Here is a 23,395-nt window from a genome sequence, read left to right on the forward strand (position 1 = left end):
TGGGTATATCTCAGATATGATGGTTTAGGGGGGTTTGTATCTTCTACCTGGTGTTGGGTATATCTCAGATATGATGGGGTTAGGGGGTTGTATCTACTACCCTGGTGTTTGGTATACTGCAGATATGATGGGGTAGGGGGTTGTATAACTATCTACCCGGTGTTGGGGTATACTGCCAGATATGATGGGTAGGGGTTGTTATTACTTCTACCTGGTGTTGGGTAATCTCAGATAGAATGGGGTTAGGGGGTTGTATCTATCTACCCTGGTGTTGGGTTATCTGGCAGATAGATGGGGTTGGGGGTGTAATCTATCTACCCTGGTGTTGGTATATCTGGCAGATATGATTGGGGTTAGGGTTTTGTACTCTACTACCCTGTGTTTGGGTATCTCAGAATATGATGGGTTAGGGTTTGACTCTATCTCCTGGGGTTGGGTTATATCTGCAGATATGATGGGTTAGGGTTGTATCATTACCCTGTGTTGGGTATATCTGCAGAATATGATGGGTTAGGGGGTTGTATCTATCTACCCTGGTGTTGGGTTCTGCGAGATCATGATGGGTTAGGGGGGTTGTATCTATCTACCCTGGTGTTGGGTATATCTGCCAGATTATGATGGGGTTAGGGGGTTGTATCTATCTACCCTGGTGTTGGGTATATCTGCAGATATGATGGGGTTAGGGGGTTGTATCTATCTACCCTGGTGTTTGGGTGGATCTGAACCGGTTGGTGCCACGCACCAGGAAGGGGATATCTGGAGCCCAAGAGAGGGGCACTCCGCGGACACGGTTCCCCCAGGGGGAAGGCAGGAGAGGGGATTGGAATTGGGTCGCATCTGGCCCCTGTGGGCCCCTTCCTGGTTGGCTGGGAGCTGGCTAGCTGGGTGACCTGGAGAGAGGAGTCAGGGGACCTTGTTTGATTTATTCATTATGTTCTTCTCTATTCGCTTTGATATTTTGACTTTATTTAGACACTTGGAAATGTGAAAGAGGAAGATGAGACAGGAGTACTGTTGTAGTAGTGTGGTGGTAGTATTATGGTGTGGTAGTGGTGGTGGTGTATCAGTAGTAGTAGTAGTAGTATCATGGTTTCGTAGTAGTTACATAGTAGTATGTAGTATTGGTAGTGGTATCAGTAGAGTAGTGGTAGGTATCCAATGGTGGTGTAGTATTGGTAGTGGTGGTAGTAGTATTGGTAGTGGTGTGGTAAGTACAGTGTTACTTAGTAGTGGTAGTCAGTAGTAGTGTGTGTGTAGTAGTGTGGTTGGTGGTAGTAGTGGTAGTAGTAGTGGGTGGTGGTAGTAGTGGGTGGTATAGTAGTGGTATCAGTAGTAGTGGTGGTGGTGAGTAGTAATCAGTAGTTGTAGCAGTAGTGATAGTAGTTACAGTAGTAGTACTGTTGTAGGTTGTAGTAGGTGCTAATCTTCTCATCTTCCTCTTCCAGACTGGCAGAAGACAGAGGCTCAGAGAGAGCAGTACTGTAGTAGTAGTATTGGTAAGTAGTAGTATTGTAGTAGTAGTGTTTGTGTAGGTATTGTAGTAGGTGCTAATCTTCTCTCTTCCTCTCCAGACTGGCAGAAACAGAGGCTCGGAGGTGTACTGTAGTGTATTGTAGTATTGTAGTAGTAGTAATCTTCTCTCTCCTCTCCAGACTGGCAGAAGACAAGGCTCAGAAGAGAAGAGAGCAGCTGTTGCTGGATGAACTGGTCATACTGGTCAACAAACGAGACGCGCTGGTCAGAGACCTCGATGCACAGGAGAAACAGTACGTCCCACACACAGATACACACACAAACACACACACAGACACTCACGTGCACACACAACCATAAAGAGAGACTGATATCAGCCAATAGGGTGACATGCTGCAGGGGGTAAAGGTCAAATCTGCTCTCCTGGTGCGCCCCGCTCCATTCACAGGTGGCATGGCGACCGTTGCCATGGCACCCAGCTCTGTGTACAGTCCTGTGTCTGCTGTACCTCTACCTGTCTCCCTCCTGTATCATGTGACCTCCTGCTCTCTAACCCCTGACCTCTAACCTTTGACCTGGCTGTGTTCCGCAGGGCGGAGGAGGAAGATGAACACCTGGAGAGGAACCCTAGAGCAGAACAAAGGCAAGATGGCCAAGAAGGAAGAGAAGTGTGTCCTTCAATGATTGTCATTTCATTTCACACACATATATATATTAGTCTACGTCCAAATGACACCCTATGTCCTATATATTACTTTGACCAGGGCAACACAGTGCCTATATAGGAATAGAGTGCCTTTTGGGACACAGATATAGGCATATATTTTGATGATACAGATGACTAATATTGATACAATATTGCATTCTATATTGACATATTGATAACATACGATCTATATTGTATATATATGATTGTAATATCATTATATTGACTATTGTTAAATACATTATTCATATGTTATATATTATGCTAAATTACATATCATTATATTGCCTGTTAATTGTACTATATGAAGAATACATTTTGACTTATAATATACAATATACATGTATTGTCTTATTGTAGTTATCCATGATATTGATTACATTATTATATTGTTCACATATATACATATTGAATATTGTTAACATATTGTTTATTAATATACCATATATTGACATATTGTTATTAAAACCATATATATGTATATTATGACATAGTTATTATATACCATTATATTGACATATTGACATATTGATTATGTTATATATACCATTATATTGACATTATATATACCATTACATATTGTATAATATACCATTATATTACATTTTATTAATATACATTATATGAATATTTTATATGACTATTTGAGAAACATGTATTTTATGTTTATTTGAACCCTGACATTGAAATCCAGTCGTTGTGTTTTTTGTCAACGGCTGTGATGGTTTTACTGCTAAACTAAAAGGCTGCATCCTAAATGCACCCCTATTCCATATAAAGGGCACTCCTTTTGACCAGAGCCCCTCTATATAGGCTACAGGGAGCCATCTGGGAGGCCTTAAGGCTCTGTGAGGATGAGAGCCCATGATGTCTTGAACCAGCTTTATACTGACATGGAAACGTGTCCTGCTTATACAACACACTAGATGTTTCATTTTTTGTCGTTGCTTTATCAAGCAAGGTACTTGTATTTAATATACATATAAATGATGGCATATACAGCCCAGTGGGAACCTACCAAGGGAGGGATTGAATATTCAAATAATCATGTCCTGATTCTAAAGGGAAGAAACGATGGTTGTATCCTATATGTCGTTGGAGTTTTACCTGAGACCTGAACTTTCATTTCAGACACACACAGCCTTCTCTTGGCAGAATGTTTCAATGTTGAGGAGCTTGGAGACAGAGATTCTTTCTAGTGGTTTTGAGTACAGCACGAGTTGTTTTATAGGGGACGTTGGTGATGATAGCCAATGAATTGTACTGACGTTTTTTGTTTCAGTTTGGAGTATAATTCACGATATCAGTATTTTCAAGCTATGTTTATTACTTGACTGTGTGTAATGTTTTTAACGGTAAGATATCTCAAGATGCAGTTCATAAACCGAAAAACTGTTATGATTTTTTTAGTTCGCTTGAATGCGGTTAACCAAACATTTCAGAAGAAGAGCTGGCTCGGTGATAAGGGGAGAGAGAGGAAGGGTATGGGGTAAGGAGCGGAGGTAGGGATGAGGGAGGGAGGAAGGGTAGAGGAGCGGGGATAAGGGGGGGGGAGAGTAGAGGGGTAAGGAGCGGAGGCGGATAAGGGGGAGGGAGGAAGGGAGAGTAGAGGGGTAAGGAGCGGAGCTGAGGCGGGGGTCGTGTCCAACTATCATTTTGTATATTTCATCACCGCTCTGACAAATGGCATACAAAAAACTTTTTTTCCCGGATCAATTCCGCAAGCGGTTGAAAGCAGAATAACTTGTATTTATTGCCGTTTTATAGTCGGTAGTAGGAATTCTACGGGCTATACGTGTTATTAGTGAACCAGCATCACGACACAACCATGTCATATTCTTGCATTTCTTGCTTTTTAATCAAAAGGGCGTTTTGTTAATATTTATTGTATACATACTGAAGAAGAGATCATGTGTTGCTTTTATTTGTGCTTCGATCTCCTGGTTCCAACAATAGAAATGTAATTATCAGAAAGGGCATRTAGCCCATCAGATCATTCTMGTCGTTATATTTCTATTGGYTCCACTACATCCGAATGCAGCTGCTGTTTTAAACGTGTGAACATTTACCTGTTTGATTATTTATTCCACTGTCATAACACAAGTCTTCAATAAAGTCCTAAACTTTCATACTCCATTGCAGGTGTTTGGTGATGTGTTTTTGGAGCTCTGTGGAATAGACTAGGCTACTAACCCTCGTACACAACTTTACCGGAGGCCTCTGAATACTGGAGGTCTCTGAAATATAATATTTGAGTACTCCATGGGATCATGCGTGTTTGAGCAACAATTTAGGCCTATATTTCAATTGTTGTTTTTTTATAGGATGTTTTCCTTGTAGCCTACAAATAATGAATAGTATTAGTATTGCTTATAATGTGCCATTGTCTTCGTTTAATTTGTTATGTCCTAGCTTTTGGGAAGTTTTAAATCGTTTTTAAATGTTGCATTCATTTAATTGTTTTGCAATATTCGAMATGTCGAAGTATRCCTAATTAGGCCATAGTTGTTGCCCATTTGCAAGTGGTAGGYTACATTTTCTAAATTAAAAGTAAATTATGTTTGTAAAAGTTTTTCAAATRCTAGTGTGCTTTKCGTTGAAATAGACCAACAGAAGTGTTTTAATGTCTAACTGTAGACACTGGCGAGCCGCGCGTTTAGCCACGCGTATTACATACAGCTCTGCTGAATTCCCCTGCGCTTTATGCATGTTTATAAATTAGTATTTGCGTCCGGTTTTCTTTGAGCTCGATGCCGAGTAGCCTATATAGCCTTTTCCTCGGAGGAAGATTAGCCCAAATCACTTTGTACGGAGAACAGATGCTGTCCCGCTCTCCCTCGMCTGGTTTTGACGCAGTGGAAAAGGCAAGGGGGGTTTGAGTTGAATTGGAGAGGCGCGGAGCTGGAGACCGTGGTGGTTTTGGAGCCATGGTCACAGGCAGCAACCACTCCCTCTCTCTCGCTCATYCATCCCCGATTAAATAAAGAAAATAGCTTTTGACAGCTGACCTCCTCCCTGGCCTTTCTAATACTTTCCAATTAATTTGCTGATCGGTTCCCTGCTTGGGACCGACTGTACACCCATACATATTACGTCCCCCAAGGCGCTTTGTTTCTGGGTAGTATTATTCTGCAGTTATCACGGGTTGGCTATAATCTGTTGAATAATGCTGCGCGCTGTAATGGCGGTCACAAACGATTACACCCCAGTCGGTGAAGGACATTTGTTTGTTGCCTTAACAAATCACAGAGCTTTGACGGAGGAAAGAGAGAGAGCGGTGGTGGTGGGGGGGGGTTGTAATAATGCATTACAGTTGCAGAAGGGTGTGTGTGGTGTAAATGATGTGGTGATGGTCTGAAATAACGTTGTAATTATTTGGTCATTTATCTACTCCGGGGGTTTAAACACACTTGGACTATTTATTTCTAATATCCTGCACGCTGTGTTTATGTCCGAATGTTTGGTTCGGCTGAAGTCTCGTTTTATGATTATGAAATAGATGTTTGATTAGCTTTGATTTTGGCCTATCCGTTTATTTATTGAATTATGCTATAAAACAAATGTTATGGACTACCTATTGAAAAAAGGGAATAATAAACTTAAATGCAGAATATGGAACTTTAAATCGTTTAATTTTAGAGTAGGCTAGTTAGGCCTATATGCATTTGATTTATTTTGCAAAAAAATCAACACTTTGCACCTTTCTCAATTTATAGCAACTTGAAATGTGCGCTTTATGCTGCAGTTTATCCATACTTTTAAAGGGTTATCTTTATATGTTTGTCATTTTCAAAAGTCTCGATTAAAGACTATCAGTCCAGATGATTGAATAAGATACATCGTATTATTCGAAAGATTTCGATGTTTAATTTTCCAACACTCAAAAGAATACTTTCTTACCTGTGTGTACCATGCATGGTCGCCTTATGATCCTAAATTAGCCAAGCAGCCGATAAAAATACCTATCGTTTTTAAAAAATAATATATATTTATATATATATATACATTTTACAGATAATATAAGGAACGTCTGAACGCGCATCGTAAACAGCAGCTTTGGAGCTCTGCCGCCGCGTGGTGTAAATCCTCGTTGTGCGGGGCGAGCGGTTTGTCTCCAGAGTATTGTGGCTCGTGGAGGCTTGAAGTCTGTGGCCTCACCTCGCAGGTGCCGAGAACAGCTCGGCCAGTCTGAATTATACCTTCCTGCGTCGAAAAATGTACAAGGGACCCTGTAGCCCACCGTTCCCCTCTCGAGCTGGGTTCTTACAATAACGTATTTTATGCTTCATCGTTTTAACAAGCTCCGACAACATCCGCGAGCCCTTCTCTTCCTCTTCCAATCCTGCCGGCTAAAGGGACAAAACTTTTCCCCTCCTCTCCTCACACTCGCTTCCTAATCCTAGGCTTTACGAGCTCAGCATTAAGAAAATTCGACAGCAATTTGGATTAGACAAAATACTCTTATTTCAAATGGTTGGTGCAACTTGATAACTTGATACTTGTTGGGGTTTATCACAGAGTCTCAACCAACATCAGGAGGAAAAACAAAAACATCTGGCCTCAATTGTCATACAGAATTTAAAAATTACACGTCTCTTTTGTGTTGGGATTGAGTACCATTTTTTTTTTGCATGATGATTTCACTCGTGGGAATGAAATCGTCCTCGTGTTTGTTTGAGTGGGTGATGGAATTTAGTCCGGGCTGGAGCCATGGTCAAGGCCCGGCCTTCTCTCTCTCAATTCAATTTCTCTCGCTCTGCTCTCGATTGTAAATAACACCAGGGCTATAGAGGCCACGGCATCACTATGCGTCTATACAGACTTTCACACACAACTCAACAAATAACCGCTTCCTCCTATTCGTTTCCCGTCACAGCGCGTCTTTCTTTTCAAGTGCTCTTGTCGATGACTTTTTATAAGCCATAGAAGGGGAACCTAAAGGCTGCCTTTGATTGAATGGTCCTATATGTACACATGTAATTTCGTTCCTACAGGCCACGGTCACTTGCTTTGAACATTTGCTCGCTTTCAGCTCGCACCTCAAAATTAGTTGATTTGTGAGTTCAACCAAAGAGGCCGAGCGAGCTCTTATTAACGTCCCGGAGCATCTCCTACTCGCGACCCTTTGAGAAACGGTTATGCAACAGTGCACCCCCCCCCCCCCCCCCCCATGATATTCTGTTACGAGTATTTTGTTGAGGGCATTCTTTACGGGGGGTTGAAAAGGGAGATTTAGCAATTATTGGATTTGATTCCTTGCTCGAGAATGGATCCGTCTTGTTCTCTTTATGTGTGCTGAATTCATTTTATTTTCCTGGATCGGTAGAGTTTTCCTTGGTTTCTTGTCTGTGAGTTGAAGGTCTATCCTGTTAAACTTAACGCCGACCATCTGAAATGTAATTCTAAGTAGGGGATTAGAACTAATTCATATTCATGAGATGGAGGTCACAATAAAATGAAAATGGATCAATTTTACTTTTTTCCCTTTTATTTACGTCACATTCTCTCTTTTGAAAGACATTCTCAAATGTATTGAATGGGATATTTTTTTTTTCTTTCTAAAGGATAATTTATACGTACTTTGTCATCGACCGATTCTCTTAAGAGAAATGGGTTATATGTTGTTGGTCAACTAACCACGGAATTAGAATATAAATGTCTTGGTTTCTTCTGGCTGGAACAGAGCCATTTTATGTTCTTTTTGTGACCTGGACATAAGGCCCACACGCCCCGGCAGAAATATAGGCTGGATAAAAACATCAACTTGCTTAAATGTGTATATTTTTATTGCTGTTTCTGGTAGCCTATTAGATCTGTGTTTTTGGAGAAAAAAAATGTTTTTGAAAAGAAACATTGAATTCGAAATACCAAATGTTTTATCTGGACAAGTTAGACACTGATGATGATGATTGTAAAACATGTATTTTTTCCCCAGTTATTGACAATAAAAATTTAAAAGTATAATCGACTAGCCGCATATGCTTGCACTTATTCTCAACCCAGATTAAAGAGTCCGTTTTGGGGCTGTTATTTGCACTGTTGCCGTTCCTTTTTGATAAAGTATAATAATATAAAGTCTATTTAAGAATAGAATATTGTCATTCCTGTCATATCCTTTTGGTCTCAAAATACGTCAACTAGCCTATATAATATTTGCCAAATTGGTTAGATTAGAATTCCGTATTGCGTCAGGCTGTTAATTTGATGCGTAAATGGTCTGTTGAGAAGAGTGCACTGCAAAAAACTGCTCGTGAGCCACTTTGCCAGTCTGTCTGAAATGTTTTCTCCTTTTGAGAATATGTCCGGGCTGGGTTTGTTGTCTCGACCGAAAGGGGAGGGGCTTCTACAGCTGYTCTGAGCGCTGAGTGGCAGCTCCCGCTGTCTGTCAGAGAGGGAACGCTCACTGATTGGATAGAGTTGGCGGATCGGCAGGTGTCCTACGCTCATAGAGGGGCAAGGGTAGTGGGAATGTGATCAATCTCCATCCGTCTACATTAGCAATCACAGTGACAGACACCACGCAAAACTCAAGCAAATTAGTTTGATTTATTTGGTTTTTAAAAACCCGGAAACCTTCACGATCGACTAACAGGGAAACAACGACAGGGCACGTGCTGGGTGAGAAGTGAGAACCAATAGGCTACAGCTCTTCTCCATAATGCACAGTTTGCGCTGTATTTGTTTTTGAGTTGCCGTCTTGAGTTCTCTCTCTTCGGGTTGCCATCCAGACTTCCTCGGTATTGGTGGATAGCCGCATTGGGTTCATCTTGTCGCCTTTACCAGGCTACTAAAGGAGAGAAGCTTGGGGACAGGAAGGAGAGAAAAAGGTACGTTACTTTAATGGTTTAGATTGAAGTTGGAGGATAGGTTTTCAAGCCTTCTTCTTTGTGCGTAAATGAGTTTGTCCTGCATTTGAAACAACCTTTAAGCCAAATAAACACAGCCTGTATACATTTATCACTGTCTCCGATTGCCACACAACGCAACCAGTAGGAAATACAGGTTAATAAAGTCCTATAACAATATGTGCGCGTTTTGATTCGTACTCCCATTGTCTAATCTATTATTAAATGAATGATCAATTAATACTTGTCAAATCCCCTGAGTGGGCGACTTCAAGTTGAAATCGATTTTTTTTTTTTTTACGAGTTGTCAACTTCCTCGAATGTAACTAGGGCCTAATAATTTTAGATTTTCATTCCAATTGAAGCATGCTATTTTCTTTTAGGGGGGGGGTGATAAAATGTCTAAACTACTTAGTAGATAATTGGAGAGGCGTGTATGGGGTTTTGTTAAATTTATTTAGCTGATAAGGAGTCTTCTGAAATGTTCACCCCCGAGGATTAATCTAAATTCTAATTGGGTTCATTTGCACGAAGATGTCGCCTTTTCAAATCACTCTTTAAACAGAGCAGGGGCTGAAAATGTCGTTTTAAAGAACCGTCCGAATACACAGAAATAAGAGCCGCGGTTTGGGCCGCACAGCCACGGGGGCAGATAGTCATCTCGATGAATAGAAGAGATGAGTTTCCGCTCGTTAACGTCAATTTAATTTCCAGTTTTTTAATTTTGGATTGTGTCCCCCCCCCCCTCCGTGCACGTTAGTAGCCTAACGATAATTGGAAGTGGCAAGTGAAATGTTGGCTTCTAAATGTCAACATCCAACCGATACAGTGAAGTGTGGCCATGTTTTTAGGTTATACCTTTCCAGCTTTATTGGGCTACTCATGGACTCCACTTTGTACTTATGCTAAACTAACTTTTTTTTGTAATAGAATGAGCCCGAACAAAACAATGTTCCCTAATGGTTGTTATTGAAGGCTCAAAGACTGAGTTCTATTTGACTGTTTCAGTTTGAGAATAAATGAGACCTGGGAACGAGGCCTACTCGCACGTACACAACCCCGGACCAGAGCAACTTTCTTTGGCCCTATCAAAAAACATTCTCAAACTGGAATATTAACCCATAGCACCATAGTGGACACAGCTCTCATCGAACTAAATCAACTCAGAAATAGTTTATATATAACTATTTTCTGGGTATTTAGTTGGACAGCCTACGTGCCACGGGGTAGAGACAATGGCCCATACTGACGGTGTGTAATGAGTCCAACGGATTCAAGTGGGTGAATATCAAACCGATAGCCCAACACTTAGGCTATTTGTAACTTTTATTTCAACAAGATGGGATAAACGACAAAATGGAGATTATGCACAATATGATAAATCAAATCAGGCCTATCCAGTTCAGACACAAGGCATCGGACGTTAGTTATCATTTGGGTTCTAGGAAACGGCCACACATATTAATAAAAAGTGAATAATGGATTTATATTGCTAGTTAACACCTTCAGATGGTTTTTGGTAGAATAGACACCAACAATACATATGTTCCATGTAGAGTATACGAATTTTAAAAAAGCCATACATAAACCACGCAGTTTAACCAACAAGCAAATTAATTTAATAATACATTTTTCTAAGCTTATTTTACATACGTACGTACACGCTTCAAGACTAATCATAGTGAGTATATAGTTGGGAATAATAAATCAGACCTGTACTGTAGGTCTAAATTCAGAGAAGCAAGAGGAAAATATTAATTGTACATCACGGAATGTCTAACTAAACAATATTTCGTTAAACTTTGTAAATCATAAACGGGCCATTTCCAATCCATCTGAAAGGAAGAGAAACAGTGTAATTGCCAAAGACTAAGTCATTTAAGTTGAAAAACCCAGTTGCGCAGCGGTCTAAGGCACTGCGTCTCAGTGCAAGAGGCGTCACTACAGTCCCTGTTCGAATCCAGGCGGTATCACATCCGGCCGTGATGGGGTAGCCCTAGGGCAGCGTCGTCCGGGTTCTTAACTGACATGACTAGTTCAATAAATAAATGCAGTTTTCATACCAAACAGGGTTTTCTCGTGTATTAAAAGTACAGCAAATTACATTGTTTACCAGTCGAACTATTTGTCTTAACCAGCAGTGATTACGTCGAACTATTTGTCTTAATCTATACATTTTTATTTTTGCAGTGACTTACATCGGCCCCTCTCTCGTCAAGCTGCAACATCGGGGAAATCGAAACTATTGGCAAGATCTGGGGGGACCCGTGACTGCCTCTAGCATGATGTCATACCTCAAACAGCCTCCCTACGGCATGAATGGCCTCGGGCTCAGCGGCTCCGCCATGACCTACTGCACCCGTCTGTGGGCTACCCAGGTAGGATAAGCGGCTCAATCCGCCCGTGTTTGAGTGGAATGTGTTAGCAAAACCGGTTCTTGGATGGCAGGCTAGCTCGGTGCACGGCCCATCGCCCGGGGCTCACACACTCTAGATGTTCTCTCCAAATGGAACCAATAAGGAAAAACCTGTAGGCAACCTATAGTCAGTAACCAAACAACAACATGTCTGAACAGCCAACGATAATGTCAGCGGTGTGCTCGCTGCCGGTTTAGACCCGGTCCGGGCTGGAGGACACCACATGTTGGATAAAGATAGGATTGATTCTGAGCGTAATAGGCTACAACTCGAAATAAATTTATTTGAAGTGGATTTACGCATGGTTAGTCATGGAAAAGTGAAAATAAAGCCTAAAAATCGATTGTATTTTTGGAATAGTTTTATTTGTTATAGTTGGTAGGCTACACGAATATTGATATACAATTTGACTTTCTTTATCCGTATATAACATAATGAAATGTTGACGGTAGGACAAAAATAGACTAGCTCAAGTGGCACGAATTATTGTCTAATATGATTAGTGTCCTGCTCAAAATAGACAAATCATTTTAAAGCTTTCATTTAAAATATTTTGCTCCTTCTGTTCAGCGACGCCTAGAAAACAGCGTCGTGAACGACCACGTTCACGCGCTCGCAGTTTGGATATCCTCGAGTCGCTCTTTGCTAAAACTAGGTATCCGGATATCTTCATGCGCGAAGAGGTCGCACTGAAAATTAACTTCCGGAATCCAGGGTCCAGGTAAAATGTCAACTTTTTTTTTTACAACTGCATTCGCTCTGCATTCTGAGACAGCGATTCATCATCTCAGGATTGGTTCAAGGATTAGGGTTGTTGTAACCAACTCAATGACGCACATGATAGCCGTCCAACCCTGTAGCCCCCTCTTATGGGCGGTCATGGAAAACAAAAGACTTTACTTAAGCCATACTTCTCACGGCTAGGAGTTAGCTTCAATAGTGCAGCAATGACGTTTCCCTATAAAGTCATTGAGCTTGTATTAGTGATTTGGTGAGCTATTGACTGGGTAACCTCTATAGTCACATGGTATAGCCAATACTATATGTATATCTGAGGAATGGTGGTCTTTCTTATCTGTAGTTTATAGTTGTTGTTATCAAAGCTGAATGCCATCCAGGGTAGTGATGACTAGACCTAAAATATGAACACCAATTAAAGGTTCACTGTTGGATGCCATAAAAATAGTCTCTTCCTCCACATATAAACTCCTAGTAATTTATTGGGTCAATGGCTGACGTTTCGGCATCACTTTGCCTTCTTCAGGGTGCCGACATGCCATATATATTTATATATATATATATTTTAGATATATCTTTGTTAAATTGAACACAAGTCTCTCACACACAGTCCTATAGGCTACTCATGTTCTGAGCAAATGGGTTTTAAAAGGCATGAGGTCGGCCCCAAGGCCAACCTCTCACCATTTTAAAGTTGTTGTTAGAATGCGTGTGAAACCAAATGCTCTACACGATCCTCCCCTCTTGGTGCTATAGAGTTACTCTGCTCTGAAGAGAAACTCGATCACCTGTTATCTACAAGGGTGGCATCCCAAATGGCACCCTATTCCCTACATAGTGAACTACTTTTGACCAGGGCCCTATGGGACACCCTATGGACCCTGGTCAAAAGTAGTGCACTATGTAGGGAATATGGTGCCATTTGGGACAGACGCAAGGTATGAAACTAGAGATTCATGTTGCTAGAAGGGAACAGGCCTGGGTGGAAATTAACATTGATACCTAATAACACCAATTTACCTCCATAATGTTGTTCMTCATGGCCTTTTCCCTTTAGAAATGTACTGCGAGAGCCTGTTGTATCGGATGGCTGGGYTGCTAACTCTTGGTTTGGTTAGGTGTGGCTTTAACACTTGGTTGGTTGCGTTTGGTTCTGCTTTAATGGTTGATAGGTTCTGTTTGGTTCTAGGTGTGCTTTAACACTTGGTTGGTTGCGTTTGGTTCTGTTTTAATGGTTGATGGGTTCTGTTTGGTTCTAGTGCTGCCTTTAACACCTTGGTTGTTGCCCGTTGGTTCTTTCTGTTCTTTAATGGGGTTGGGGTTCTGTTTGGTTCTAGGTGTGGCTTTAACAGTTGATTCTCTGTTTGGATCTAGGTGTGGTTCAAGAACCGACGGGCGAAGTGTCGGCAGCAGGCACAGAGCGGCAACAGTACCAAGGCCCGTCCGGCTAAGAAGAAGTCATCTCCGGCGAGGGAGAGCACCGGGTCGGAGAGCAGCGGCCAGTTCACCCCGCCTGCCGTCTCCAGCGCAGTCTCCTCCTCTTCTTCCTCCTCCTCCACCAATCACGCGGGGGCYGGCCTCAGCAACACCTCTACCTCCATCAGCACCGTCTCGTCCATTTGGAGTCCCGCCATCTCCCCGGGCAACGGCCCGTTAACACCCGCCTCCGCCCCGCCACTCGCCGAGCCCCCAGGACCCCCGTCCAACGCCTCCTGCATGCAGCGGTCGGTCTCGGGGTCGGTCTCGGCCGCCGCCTCCTATCCCATGTCCTACAACCAGACGACAGGCTACGGCTCCTACAACCCTACCCCGTCCAGCTCCTACTTCAGCGGGGTGGACTGCGGCTCCTACCTGGCCCCCATGCACTCTCACCCACACCACCAGCTCAGCCCCATGACGGCCTCTTCTATGTCGGGTCACCCGCACCATCACATCAGTCAGTCTTCAGGACACCACCACCACCATCACCAGGCGTACGGAGGCTCCGGCCTGGCCTTCAATGGCTCAGACTGCTTGGATTATAAAGAGCAGACAGCGGCCTCCTCGTGGAAACTCAACTTTAATGCCAGTGACTGCTTGGACTACAAAGACCAGGCCTCCTGGAGGTTCCAAGTCTTGTGAGGACTACAAAGACCAGGGGACRCATGTCTTGTGATTGGTTTACTTTTTTTCTCCCTTCTGTATTTTCTCTCCCTTCCTATTTGGTTTCCTCACTCCATAATTTGTTGATTTTTAAAGAGAAAAAAGTATATCAACGTTAAAAAGTAACAGCAATTATAGTTTGGATGGACAGAAGCTCATTGATTGGACTTATTTTTATTATTTTCAATAAACGGTCCCTTTTTACGCTTATGAAAACAACTTGAGAAGAGAGTGGGCTTGATTGAAAAGACGTTTTTACTTTTGTCAATGAAGAAATGTTTCGACCTTTTAACTATGGACTGTTTTAACAAATGTTTCAACCAAACTTCTGTGACCACTAGCGTCCTCCTGTCCTGGCTCTGGCGATGCACRCACGTCTGTCTCTAGAACGATGAGGATTACCTACCGTCACCGTGCCAGTGCYCGCGCTGCTTACCTCCGTCCATTTCCAATCAAATCCTCTTTTTATTTCTGAAATGTGTTATTTTTAGGATGAAAGATATTTTAGTCAGCGACGTAAAGGCGCTGAAATATGTATATATGTATTTTGGTCAGTTACAGTGACCACGTTTAGTTGGTGTTTCTGAATTTGAAATCATTGTTAAGAACTTTGAAACAACTATAGCCGATGTAAATCTTTCCAAATATTCCAAAGATAAAGAATTGGCCATGAAGTTCCGTTTTTTATATACGTTTTCCTTATAGAAAAAAAAATACATTAGACAACTTGAAATGTCTTGGAAAAACGAAATAAGAAAATATAGAAGCAAAAAATGTATTGGATCATGCTCAATCAGGATTGCAGTCTTTTTAAATAAAAAAATATTTCAAACATACCTCCTAACTCTCTGGCATTTGTCAATCGTAAAATTTGACATATTTTAACAATAGCACTTGACTTCCTGTTGGAGTCAAATAATCCTTTTTTAAGAATGTGGATTTGCTGTTCCAAGATGCCAGTGAAATGTTGACTGTATCTCAAGGCGACCACCCTTATCCATTCAATAAAGATCCGTTAACCCATACTTCTTAGTGGATTCTGTGTTTGACCCGAATTAACCTACRGTTTCACCCAGTGCTGGACTTGGACTGATATAGGTGCCTGTACTGGTTTTATGTGCAGGTAGGCATAGCCTATGCCCTAATTTATGTAGGTTTCCATGTAAACAAGTCACACTTTGTTTTATATGCTTGTTGAAATGTTAATTAGACGAAGTGTAGGCCTAACGGGGTGAATTGATGCAAATGACTCCCATAATTAAAACAAGTTAAAATACATCGTGTAGGCCCTACAGGACATTTTACATTTAAGAGTGTTTGTTTATTTAATCCCTGTGGTCAAATTGAAACGCTGAAATCACTTATTGCTTCAGGGAAATTAAACGTATTTTCTTCTGACATGCAGCGTTAAAACGCTTTAAATATGGAGTCTGTCACATTTTGATCACGGAGTAATTGAATGCGCATATAATTACAAACGCGCGGTATTTCAGTGTAGCGCCGAGAGTCGCGTTTATCCAAAAGAACCTGGAAGAATTTCACCGCCTCTGATGCGGTAATTACGTAGGTGGGGCCGGGTTAGCGGGTCAAAAAGCGGAGAGAGAGGCAGCTCGAGGGCATAAACCCATTAAAAAAAGGGAAAATCGGCAGCGTTTTGGCAAGGTTGTTAAGACGTGCATGTTTTAACAGTGTGCGAAGGCCACGCGGATAATGATACTGTCAGAGGAAGACGGGTCTTGAAGGGAGGAAGATCCAACATTTGTTTTTGGTCGTAGCCTTCTGAGTTCAACAATCTTTGACAAGGCACCGTTCTTTATTAGTTGTAGGCTTTGGAGTTATAATAGATTGAATTGGACTATTTCATTTTAGCGGCACAGGATCTTTCTTGTAGGAATACAGGCATGATACACAGGGCCATCTATTTGCAACAAACCTGAAAGTTGATTAAGGGACCAATCAACAAATCCCAGAGTGTCCCTTTAATGATGAATAGGATGCAGTAGCAGCTAAATAAACAACACTTAGATTGCGTCCCAAATGGCCACTATATTTCCTCCATAGTGGAGAAATAAATGGAATAGGGTGCCATCTGAAATGCGCAGCCTCTTGCTAACTAGAACATTATACGTGTTTGTTCGAGTATGCTTTGTGCGCTTTGAGACATCTGCGCACACCGCGATTGTACACAAACACGCGGGAGGATTTGTCAAATTTGCATCAAACATTTACAACCAGTCTTGGGTATTTATTTGAAGGAATTGAGTATTCTGTAGCCTCGTGCTCTTACGTGAAACACTTTCCAACAAACACGACCAGGACTTGAGAATTAGAAATGGACTTGGCACAACGGAATTGGTTTGACGCATAGGTCAGGTGGAACTTTCGATTTAAAACATTTTTCAGAACGCTCCGTTTCATGGTCCCGTACTTATAACTTTACCTTATAATTTCGTTAAATAAATAGTAGCCTATGTCTCCTATATTTAGACGATTAATAAACATAAGGATACCATTTCGTTTTAAAAATACTGTTGCGAATTATTATTTCATAAAATTTCTCTAATTATGAATAAAGTAGATTATGTAATGTGTTGCCCTATTCGGTTTCAACGCGCATATTCCATACTCTCTCACTATCTATCCTGTGTTGTCCATTACTTCTGTATAAACTAATCACGCAAGGGATAAGGGACTGGATTAGCTCGTTTTGTTTTAAACATCCACCAATGAAATAAAATAAAGTCCTTTTCGTTCAGACAAATACATGCTATATAATAAAAAATAAATACTGTAAAATATGACTAGGATAATTGGCTTTGCACATGTTGGCAATGGCAGCATATGTTAGTTACACAACTTCTGATAAGYCAATAGAATAGCATGTACAATTTCATACAGAAAACGAGGCATGATTTAGTGAATGTTGCCATTTTAATTGCATCAAAGCAATAACCTTGAATGGCTTTTCAAATCCTGTTAATTCTAATTTAAGTCAGGTAGATAATGCACGCAGCCTAGGCTACTCGCATGCTTATACAAAACATCGGTCTTTTCAAAGTCTCAAAGCTGTAATAAGGCTGCTTTTAAGCAGGCAGCCCAATTCTGATCTTTTACCCCCACTAATTGATCTTTTGACCAATCATATCAGCTCAAAAAAGATCTGACGTGAAAAGACTTGTGATTGGTCTTGGAGTATAATATTGGGCTGCCTGTGTAAACGCAGCCTTAAAGAGACGCTCTGTAATGAATTATTTCGGCTGTGTTTACACAGACAGGCAAATTCTGATATTTCTGCCCTATTATTGTCAAAAGAAATCTGATCTGATTTGTCAAAAGACCAATTAATGGCAAAATATCAGATTCGGGCTACCTGTGTAAACACAGCCTAAATTGCTGTATTTTCTCTCTGCATATTCATTATATTAKCACTAAAAGCTCAATGTAGCGACACCAGTTTGAACCTAAGTGAGGTGAGCAGGAACTTGCAGGCCACAGCCAATGGATCAGCACACATTTTTTTTGCCATGGCCTTTTAGGTGTAAAGGTCAAACCTTAAGGCTATATTAAATCCCATTGTCCATTTTCAGCTATGCCCCTCTTAAAGGCAATGTTTCCGCATTCACGGTAAACGCTAAACATGTATCAATCGAAAAATGACCTTAAAGGGCTCTCTACTCAGTCTGCATCTCTGAAGTGTTACAGATTGCAATAGAAATTTAAAGGTAATTTCCGATTGAGCCGATATATMCAGCGTTTACTGTAAATGCAGTCTCCGCTAACGCGGGAACATTGCCTTTAAGTGTCAATCGCGCTTTAACGTGGCTCTTTCGCATTACAGATAAACTCTAGCTCTTAGCTGTCCTAGTCACGTTTATACCCGCCACTAACATGCGTCCCTTGTCCTGATCTTGTCAGTTTATACTTGGAAGATCTGATCACAATCAGTTCTCAATGAGTTCTTTATCATCTACAGCTGTCTGAAATATGTGAACACAATGTGGACACAATCAGATCTCTCAACAGTTAGGCACAGGGCTAAATGCTCTACCGGCCTGTAATGTGTACAGTGTATGACTTTACGATCACTCCTTTAAACTTAACACAAACTTCTTCTTCCAAAGTGACCTTTTCATGTTGTCAGACCATCCAAGCTCATTTAAAACAGCTTTTCTACATGCAATTGTCTAGATGAATAGTCTGTAAAAGGACACCAGAGTCATATATAAAAGTAAAGTGTCTCTGAGAGCAACAAAGTCAATCCGCTGGTCAGTCATTAAATCCCGCCACCCCGTTTATTATACTGACTGGGATCAACAGCCTCAGACGGTGTCCGTGGGGATGACGTCATGTGGCCGTATTGAGTCAACAACAGGTTCCATGTGGGTTGGAGATGTCCTCCTCTTGCTCCTCCTGGATCGCCAGGTCACCGTATCCCTCAGTGTCAACTGACCCTATGGCCTAGCTACTTTCTGCCTGAGTGAGCCCGGTCCGCGTTCCAAATGGCATCCTATGCCTACTTTTAACCAGGGTCCATATACAGTAGTAGTGCATTATATAGGGTATAGGGTGCATTGGAAGCATATCCCCTGGATAGGCTCAAATACCTGTTGACGTTTTTCCAACTATCTTATTCCAGGAAGTGAACTGTGCTGGACCTTTTGTTGTTGTTGTTTTTGTGCATACGTGAATGTGATTTATATCAGTGAGTGTGGGAGAGTGGAGTGTGGGGAGAGTGAGTGTGGGAGAGTGAGTGTGGGAGAGTGGAGAGTTGTGTGGGAGAGTGAGTGTTTGGGAGAGTGAGTGTGGGAGAGTGAGTGTGGGAGATCTGACAAGCGGGAGAGATTTGTGTATGAGAGATTCAGTTGGACCTTCTTCTTCTTGAGATGGACCGATAGCACAACCTGCATGCTGGGACAGTTCTCCTCCTCCTTTTCTCATCCAACCTTGTTTTTCATTGGCTGTCTAGCGTCGCCAGACCTCAGCATCTTCACGTGTTGATAGGTCGGTCTGAAGAGCGAGACGGCAGGGGGCCGGGCCTGGGAGGAGACTTACCTGAAGAAGAGGTTAAACAGAGTTTAACGGGGTCGYGTTCATTAGTGCACAACGTAGCAAAGCGTTTCGCAAACGGATAATTAACATTTCTGATTGGACAAGTCCAAAGTAGTCCCTGCCTGCTTGTCTGTTTTTTTCCCCCCGTTTGGGGCCGAATGAACACGACCCTGTACCGACATGGTGTAGTCAGGAGTGACGGCTCTAGTTTCAATGGTGCTTTGTGATACGAGATCGTCCTGTCGGGCAGCCTTGGGTTTTGTTCGGCAGGTATTTTGGTTTTGTTTTATGCGTCAATTATGTCTGGGACTGGTACAATAATCAAATTGATAATTGGTGGTGTTGCAAGAGGTAATTAACAAGTTGCAGGGCAGCTTTTTCGAGACCCGTTTTGCACGGTCAGCCAGCAAGACACTTTTCCCCCTCTGAGATAGTTTGTACTTGAGAAAAATACTCACAATGTTTGACTTTCGAATGTCATCAACAAGCCCCAGAGAAAGCCTCCAAGCCCCAGAGAAAGCCTCCAAGCCCCAGAGAAAGCCTTCAGGCCCCAGAGAAAAGCCTCCAAGCCCCAGAGAAAGCCTCCAAGCCCCAGAGAAAGCCTCCAGGCCCCAGAGAAAGCCTCCAGGCCCCAGAGAAAGCCTCCAGGCCCCAGAGAAAAAGGAGCTACCTTCCTAGCTGAAAGCAGCTTACTCATCCCCATGACAACCCAGGGAGTGCATTCACAGTAWTGCTACTAGGTTTGGATAGGTAAAGYCCAGCTGAGTGCACACCAAGTCTGTGTCCAAAATGGCACCCAATTCCCTATATATTGCACTACTTTTGACCAGGGCCCTATGGGACTAGGGTGCCATTTGGAACACATGCTGGCTCTCCCTGAATGCTGCTCGCATCACACTCAAAACTCTGGCTCCCCTCCATAGTCTATTCATCCGAGTTGGAGGTCGGTGATGGCTCCGGCACGGATAACACACCTGTTCTATGGAGTTGGAGACGCTGGTGGACTGTTTTCACAGCATGCTGGATATGCTCTAAAAACACACTAAAAGATCTTTAAAGATCAACTATTATCTGGCGTTACATGACGTTACCAGACGTGTCCACCATGTCTATTCACGGGTACACGCTGTCACATGTCTATGTCACAGTACATAAGGCATTCAGCACGCAACATGTCTATTCACGCTGCAGGAACCATGTCTATTCACGGGTACACGCTCGCACCATGTCGGTCGTCAAACCATAAGTGAAACTCCAGTAGCTCTAAATAATTAAGAAAATGAGTAACCACAATTAAGGGATCCTGACAGATAAGGCTGCATAGATTTCGTGCCACCAGAAGCTCAAAAAAGACGAACTTAGTTTTTTTGTTCCGGTTACCGGGTATTGAACCCGGCTAAATCTGTATATTCCGGGAATTCGACCACGAGGTTTGCCTATCCCTCTGTAACAAGTGTATTTAGCATAATAATAGATGTAAGTAATATTACTGTGGGTAGTAATATGTAACCCCTGAAATGTACTGGCCTGTCTCCTGGTAGCGCCTCCATGCTCTGGACAACTAACGCTCGACAGACACAGCAAACCTTTCTTGCCACAGCTCGCATTGATGTGCCATCCTGGATGAGCCTGCAATACCTGAGCCACTTGTGTGGGTTCTAGACTCCGTCTCATGCCTACCACTCGAGAGTGAACAGCACCCCAGCATTCCAAAAGTGACCACACAACATCAGCAAGGAACAGGATGAGGAACTGAGAATGAGTCTTGTGGGTCTACCCCACCTGCAGAATCACTCCTTCTACGTTGGGGGCTTCTTGCTAATTGCCTATAATTTCCACCCTTCTTGTTCTATTCCATTTGCAACAAACAGCATGTACAATTTAGTTGTCATATACAGTGATGTGCTTCCACAGCTGGAAAGTTTGAAATTCAACAGAAGTGTGATTGACTTGGACAGTTACATTGTGGGTTGTTTAAGTGTATCCACTCTTAATATTGCTGTGGCGTTATACTTGAGCATGTATTACAGAGTAGATGATCTCCCATTACTATAGACCCCCACTCTATAGATATTCGAGTAGGAGCTTTAATAAACTCCCAACCTCTATAAATATAAAGATGAGATAGGAGCTTTTGAATAGTGACTCACCCGACTTTAATAAATATATTGAGTTAGGCCTTTAATAGCACTTCCCAACATCTTAATAATATTATTGAGTACGGCCTTTAAATAGACTCCCAACTCAGTTAAATAAATATATTGAGTAGCCTTTAAAAGACTCCCGCTCTTTAATAAATATCGAATGAGTATTGAAACGCCTTGTTAATAGGACTCCCCACTCTTACATAAATATGGTAAGGTTAGTAACATAGTAGCCTTTAAAAAAGACTCCCCACACTCTGTAATAAAGTATATTCTTTGAGTTAGGGTGCCTTTAATATAATAGACTCCCACTCTTAATAAATATATTGAGTAGGCCTTTAATTAGACTCCCCACTCTTAATAAATATATTGAGTAGGCCTTTAATAGACTCCCCACTCTTAATAAATATTTGAAGTAGGGCTTTAATAGACTCCCCCACTCTTAATAAATATTGGTAGGCCCTTTAAAAGACTCCCCCATCTTAATAAATATATTGAGAGCCTTTAAAAGAACTCCCCACTCTTAATAAATATATTAGTAGGCCTTTAATAGACTCCCCACTCTAATAAATATAATTGAGTAGGCCTTTAATAGACTCCCCACTCTTAATAATATATTGAGTAGCCTTTAAAAGACTCCCCACTCTTAATAATGATATTGCGTAGGCCTTTATAGACTTCCCGCACTCTTAATAAATATATTGATAGGCCTTTAATAGACTCCCCACTCTTAGCTAATATATTGAGTACAGGCTTTAATAGACTCCCCACTCTTTAATAATATTGAGTAGGCCTTTAATAAGACTCCCCACTCTTAATAAACATATGAGTAGGCCTTTAATAGACTCCCCACTTCTTAAAGATACCAGCCACCTGAGATGGCTGGAGAGATGAGCCTATGAGAACAGTTGCTTTCTAATACCGCTGGGGCGTGGTGTAGTGGGGGGCCGCCCTTGTTAGCGGTTATCATTATCCTTATCATCACGTTATCTTGCTTCTGTGCAACAGCTACTTTATGGGTTTTAAGTTTGACGTTTTAATGTCACGTGCACAAGTCAGTGAAATGTCTTTCTTAAAGCTCTATAACCCAACAATGCAGTAATCAATATCAATATGTAATATTGTCCTCTGTCTGTCTCTCTGTCCCTCTGTCTCTGTCTGTCTCTCTCTGTGTCTCTGTCTTGTCTCTGTCTGTCTCTCTCTGTGTCTCTGTCTGGTCTGTCCTGTGTCTCTCTCTGTCTCTGTCATGTCTCTCTCTGTGTCTCTGTCTTGTGTCTCTCTCAGTGTCTCTGTCTCTCTCTGGCCTGTCTCTCTCTCTGTGTCTCTCTTGTCTCTGTCTGTCTCTCTGTCTCGTAGCCTAGCCTATAGCCTACTATATCAGATGTATAATAGTACTGACTGATGTTAGTGTTGGGTACATTTTCCTCCTTATTGCTTCCCCCAATCAACCCTTTGTCAGATCAGTGATTACCTCAAAGAGAGGAAAGAAGCCCCTCCATGGCAACAGTATTAGAACTGGCATCCAAGTCAAACCTTGAGGGAGCCGGGGTCATGAGGGAGCCGGGGCCTTGAGGGAGCCGGGTCACCTTGAGGGGAATCGGGGCCTTGAGGGGAGCCGGGTCACCTTGAGGGGCCGGGCTTGAGGGGAGCCGGGGTCACCTTGAGGGAGCCGGGGGCTTTGAGGGGAGCCTAGGAGCCGGGGGTCTTCGAGGGAGCCGGGGCCTTGAGGGAGATCGGGGCCTTGAGGGGAGCGGGGCCTTGAAGGGAGCGGGGGTCTTGAGGGGAGCTAGGAGCCGGGGGTCTTGAGGGGAGCCGGGGCCTTTGAAGGAGCCGGGGGTCTTGAGGGGACGGGGTCTTGAGGGGAGCGGGGGTCTTGCGGGG

The 23,395-nt window shown here is 42.4% G+C and overlaps 1 protein-coding gene and 1 long non-coding RNA gene across 2 annotated transcripts; both read left to right on the forward strand.

The window, feature by feature from the left end:
• Window positions 1-1,443: 1,443 nt before the first annotated feature.
• LOC139026841 (uncharacterized) lies at window positions 1,444-2,387 on the forward strand. The gene is made up of 3 exons (XR_011478784.1): window positions 1,444-1,462; window positions 1,669-1,766; window positions 2,066-2,387. It is a non-coding gene; the product is annotated as an uncharacterized lncRNA (long non-coding RNA).
• A 6,247-nt stretch (window positions 2,388-8,634) lies between these two features.
• On the forward strand, window positions 8,635-15,346 carry LOC112078648 (homeobox protein OTX1 B-like). The gene is given in 6 exon segments (XM_024144813.2): window positions 8,635-9,006; window positions 11,215-11,367; window positions 11,370-11,402; window positions 12,012-12,140; window positions 12,143-12,162; window positions 13,554-15,346. Coding segments are annotated over 5 exon segments (990 nt in total). The 5' UTR covers window positions 8,635-9,006; window positions 11,215-11,306; the 3' UTR covers window positions 14,301-15,346.
• The last annotated feature ends 8,049 nt before the right edge of the window (window positions 15,347-23,395 follow it).

The sequence above is a fragment of the Salvelinus sp. IW2-2015 genome, unplaced genomic scaffold (assembly GCF_002910315.2).
Source record: "Salvelinus sp. IW2-2015 unplaced genomic scaffold, ASM291031v2 Un_scaffold6017, whole genome shotgun sequence".
NCBI classification, from domain to species: Eukaryota; Metazoa; Chordata; class Actinopteri; order Salmoniformes; family Salmonidae; genus Salvelinus; species Salvelinus sp. IW2-2015.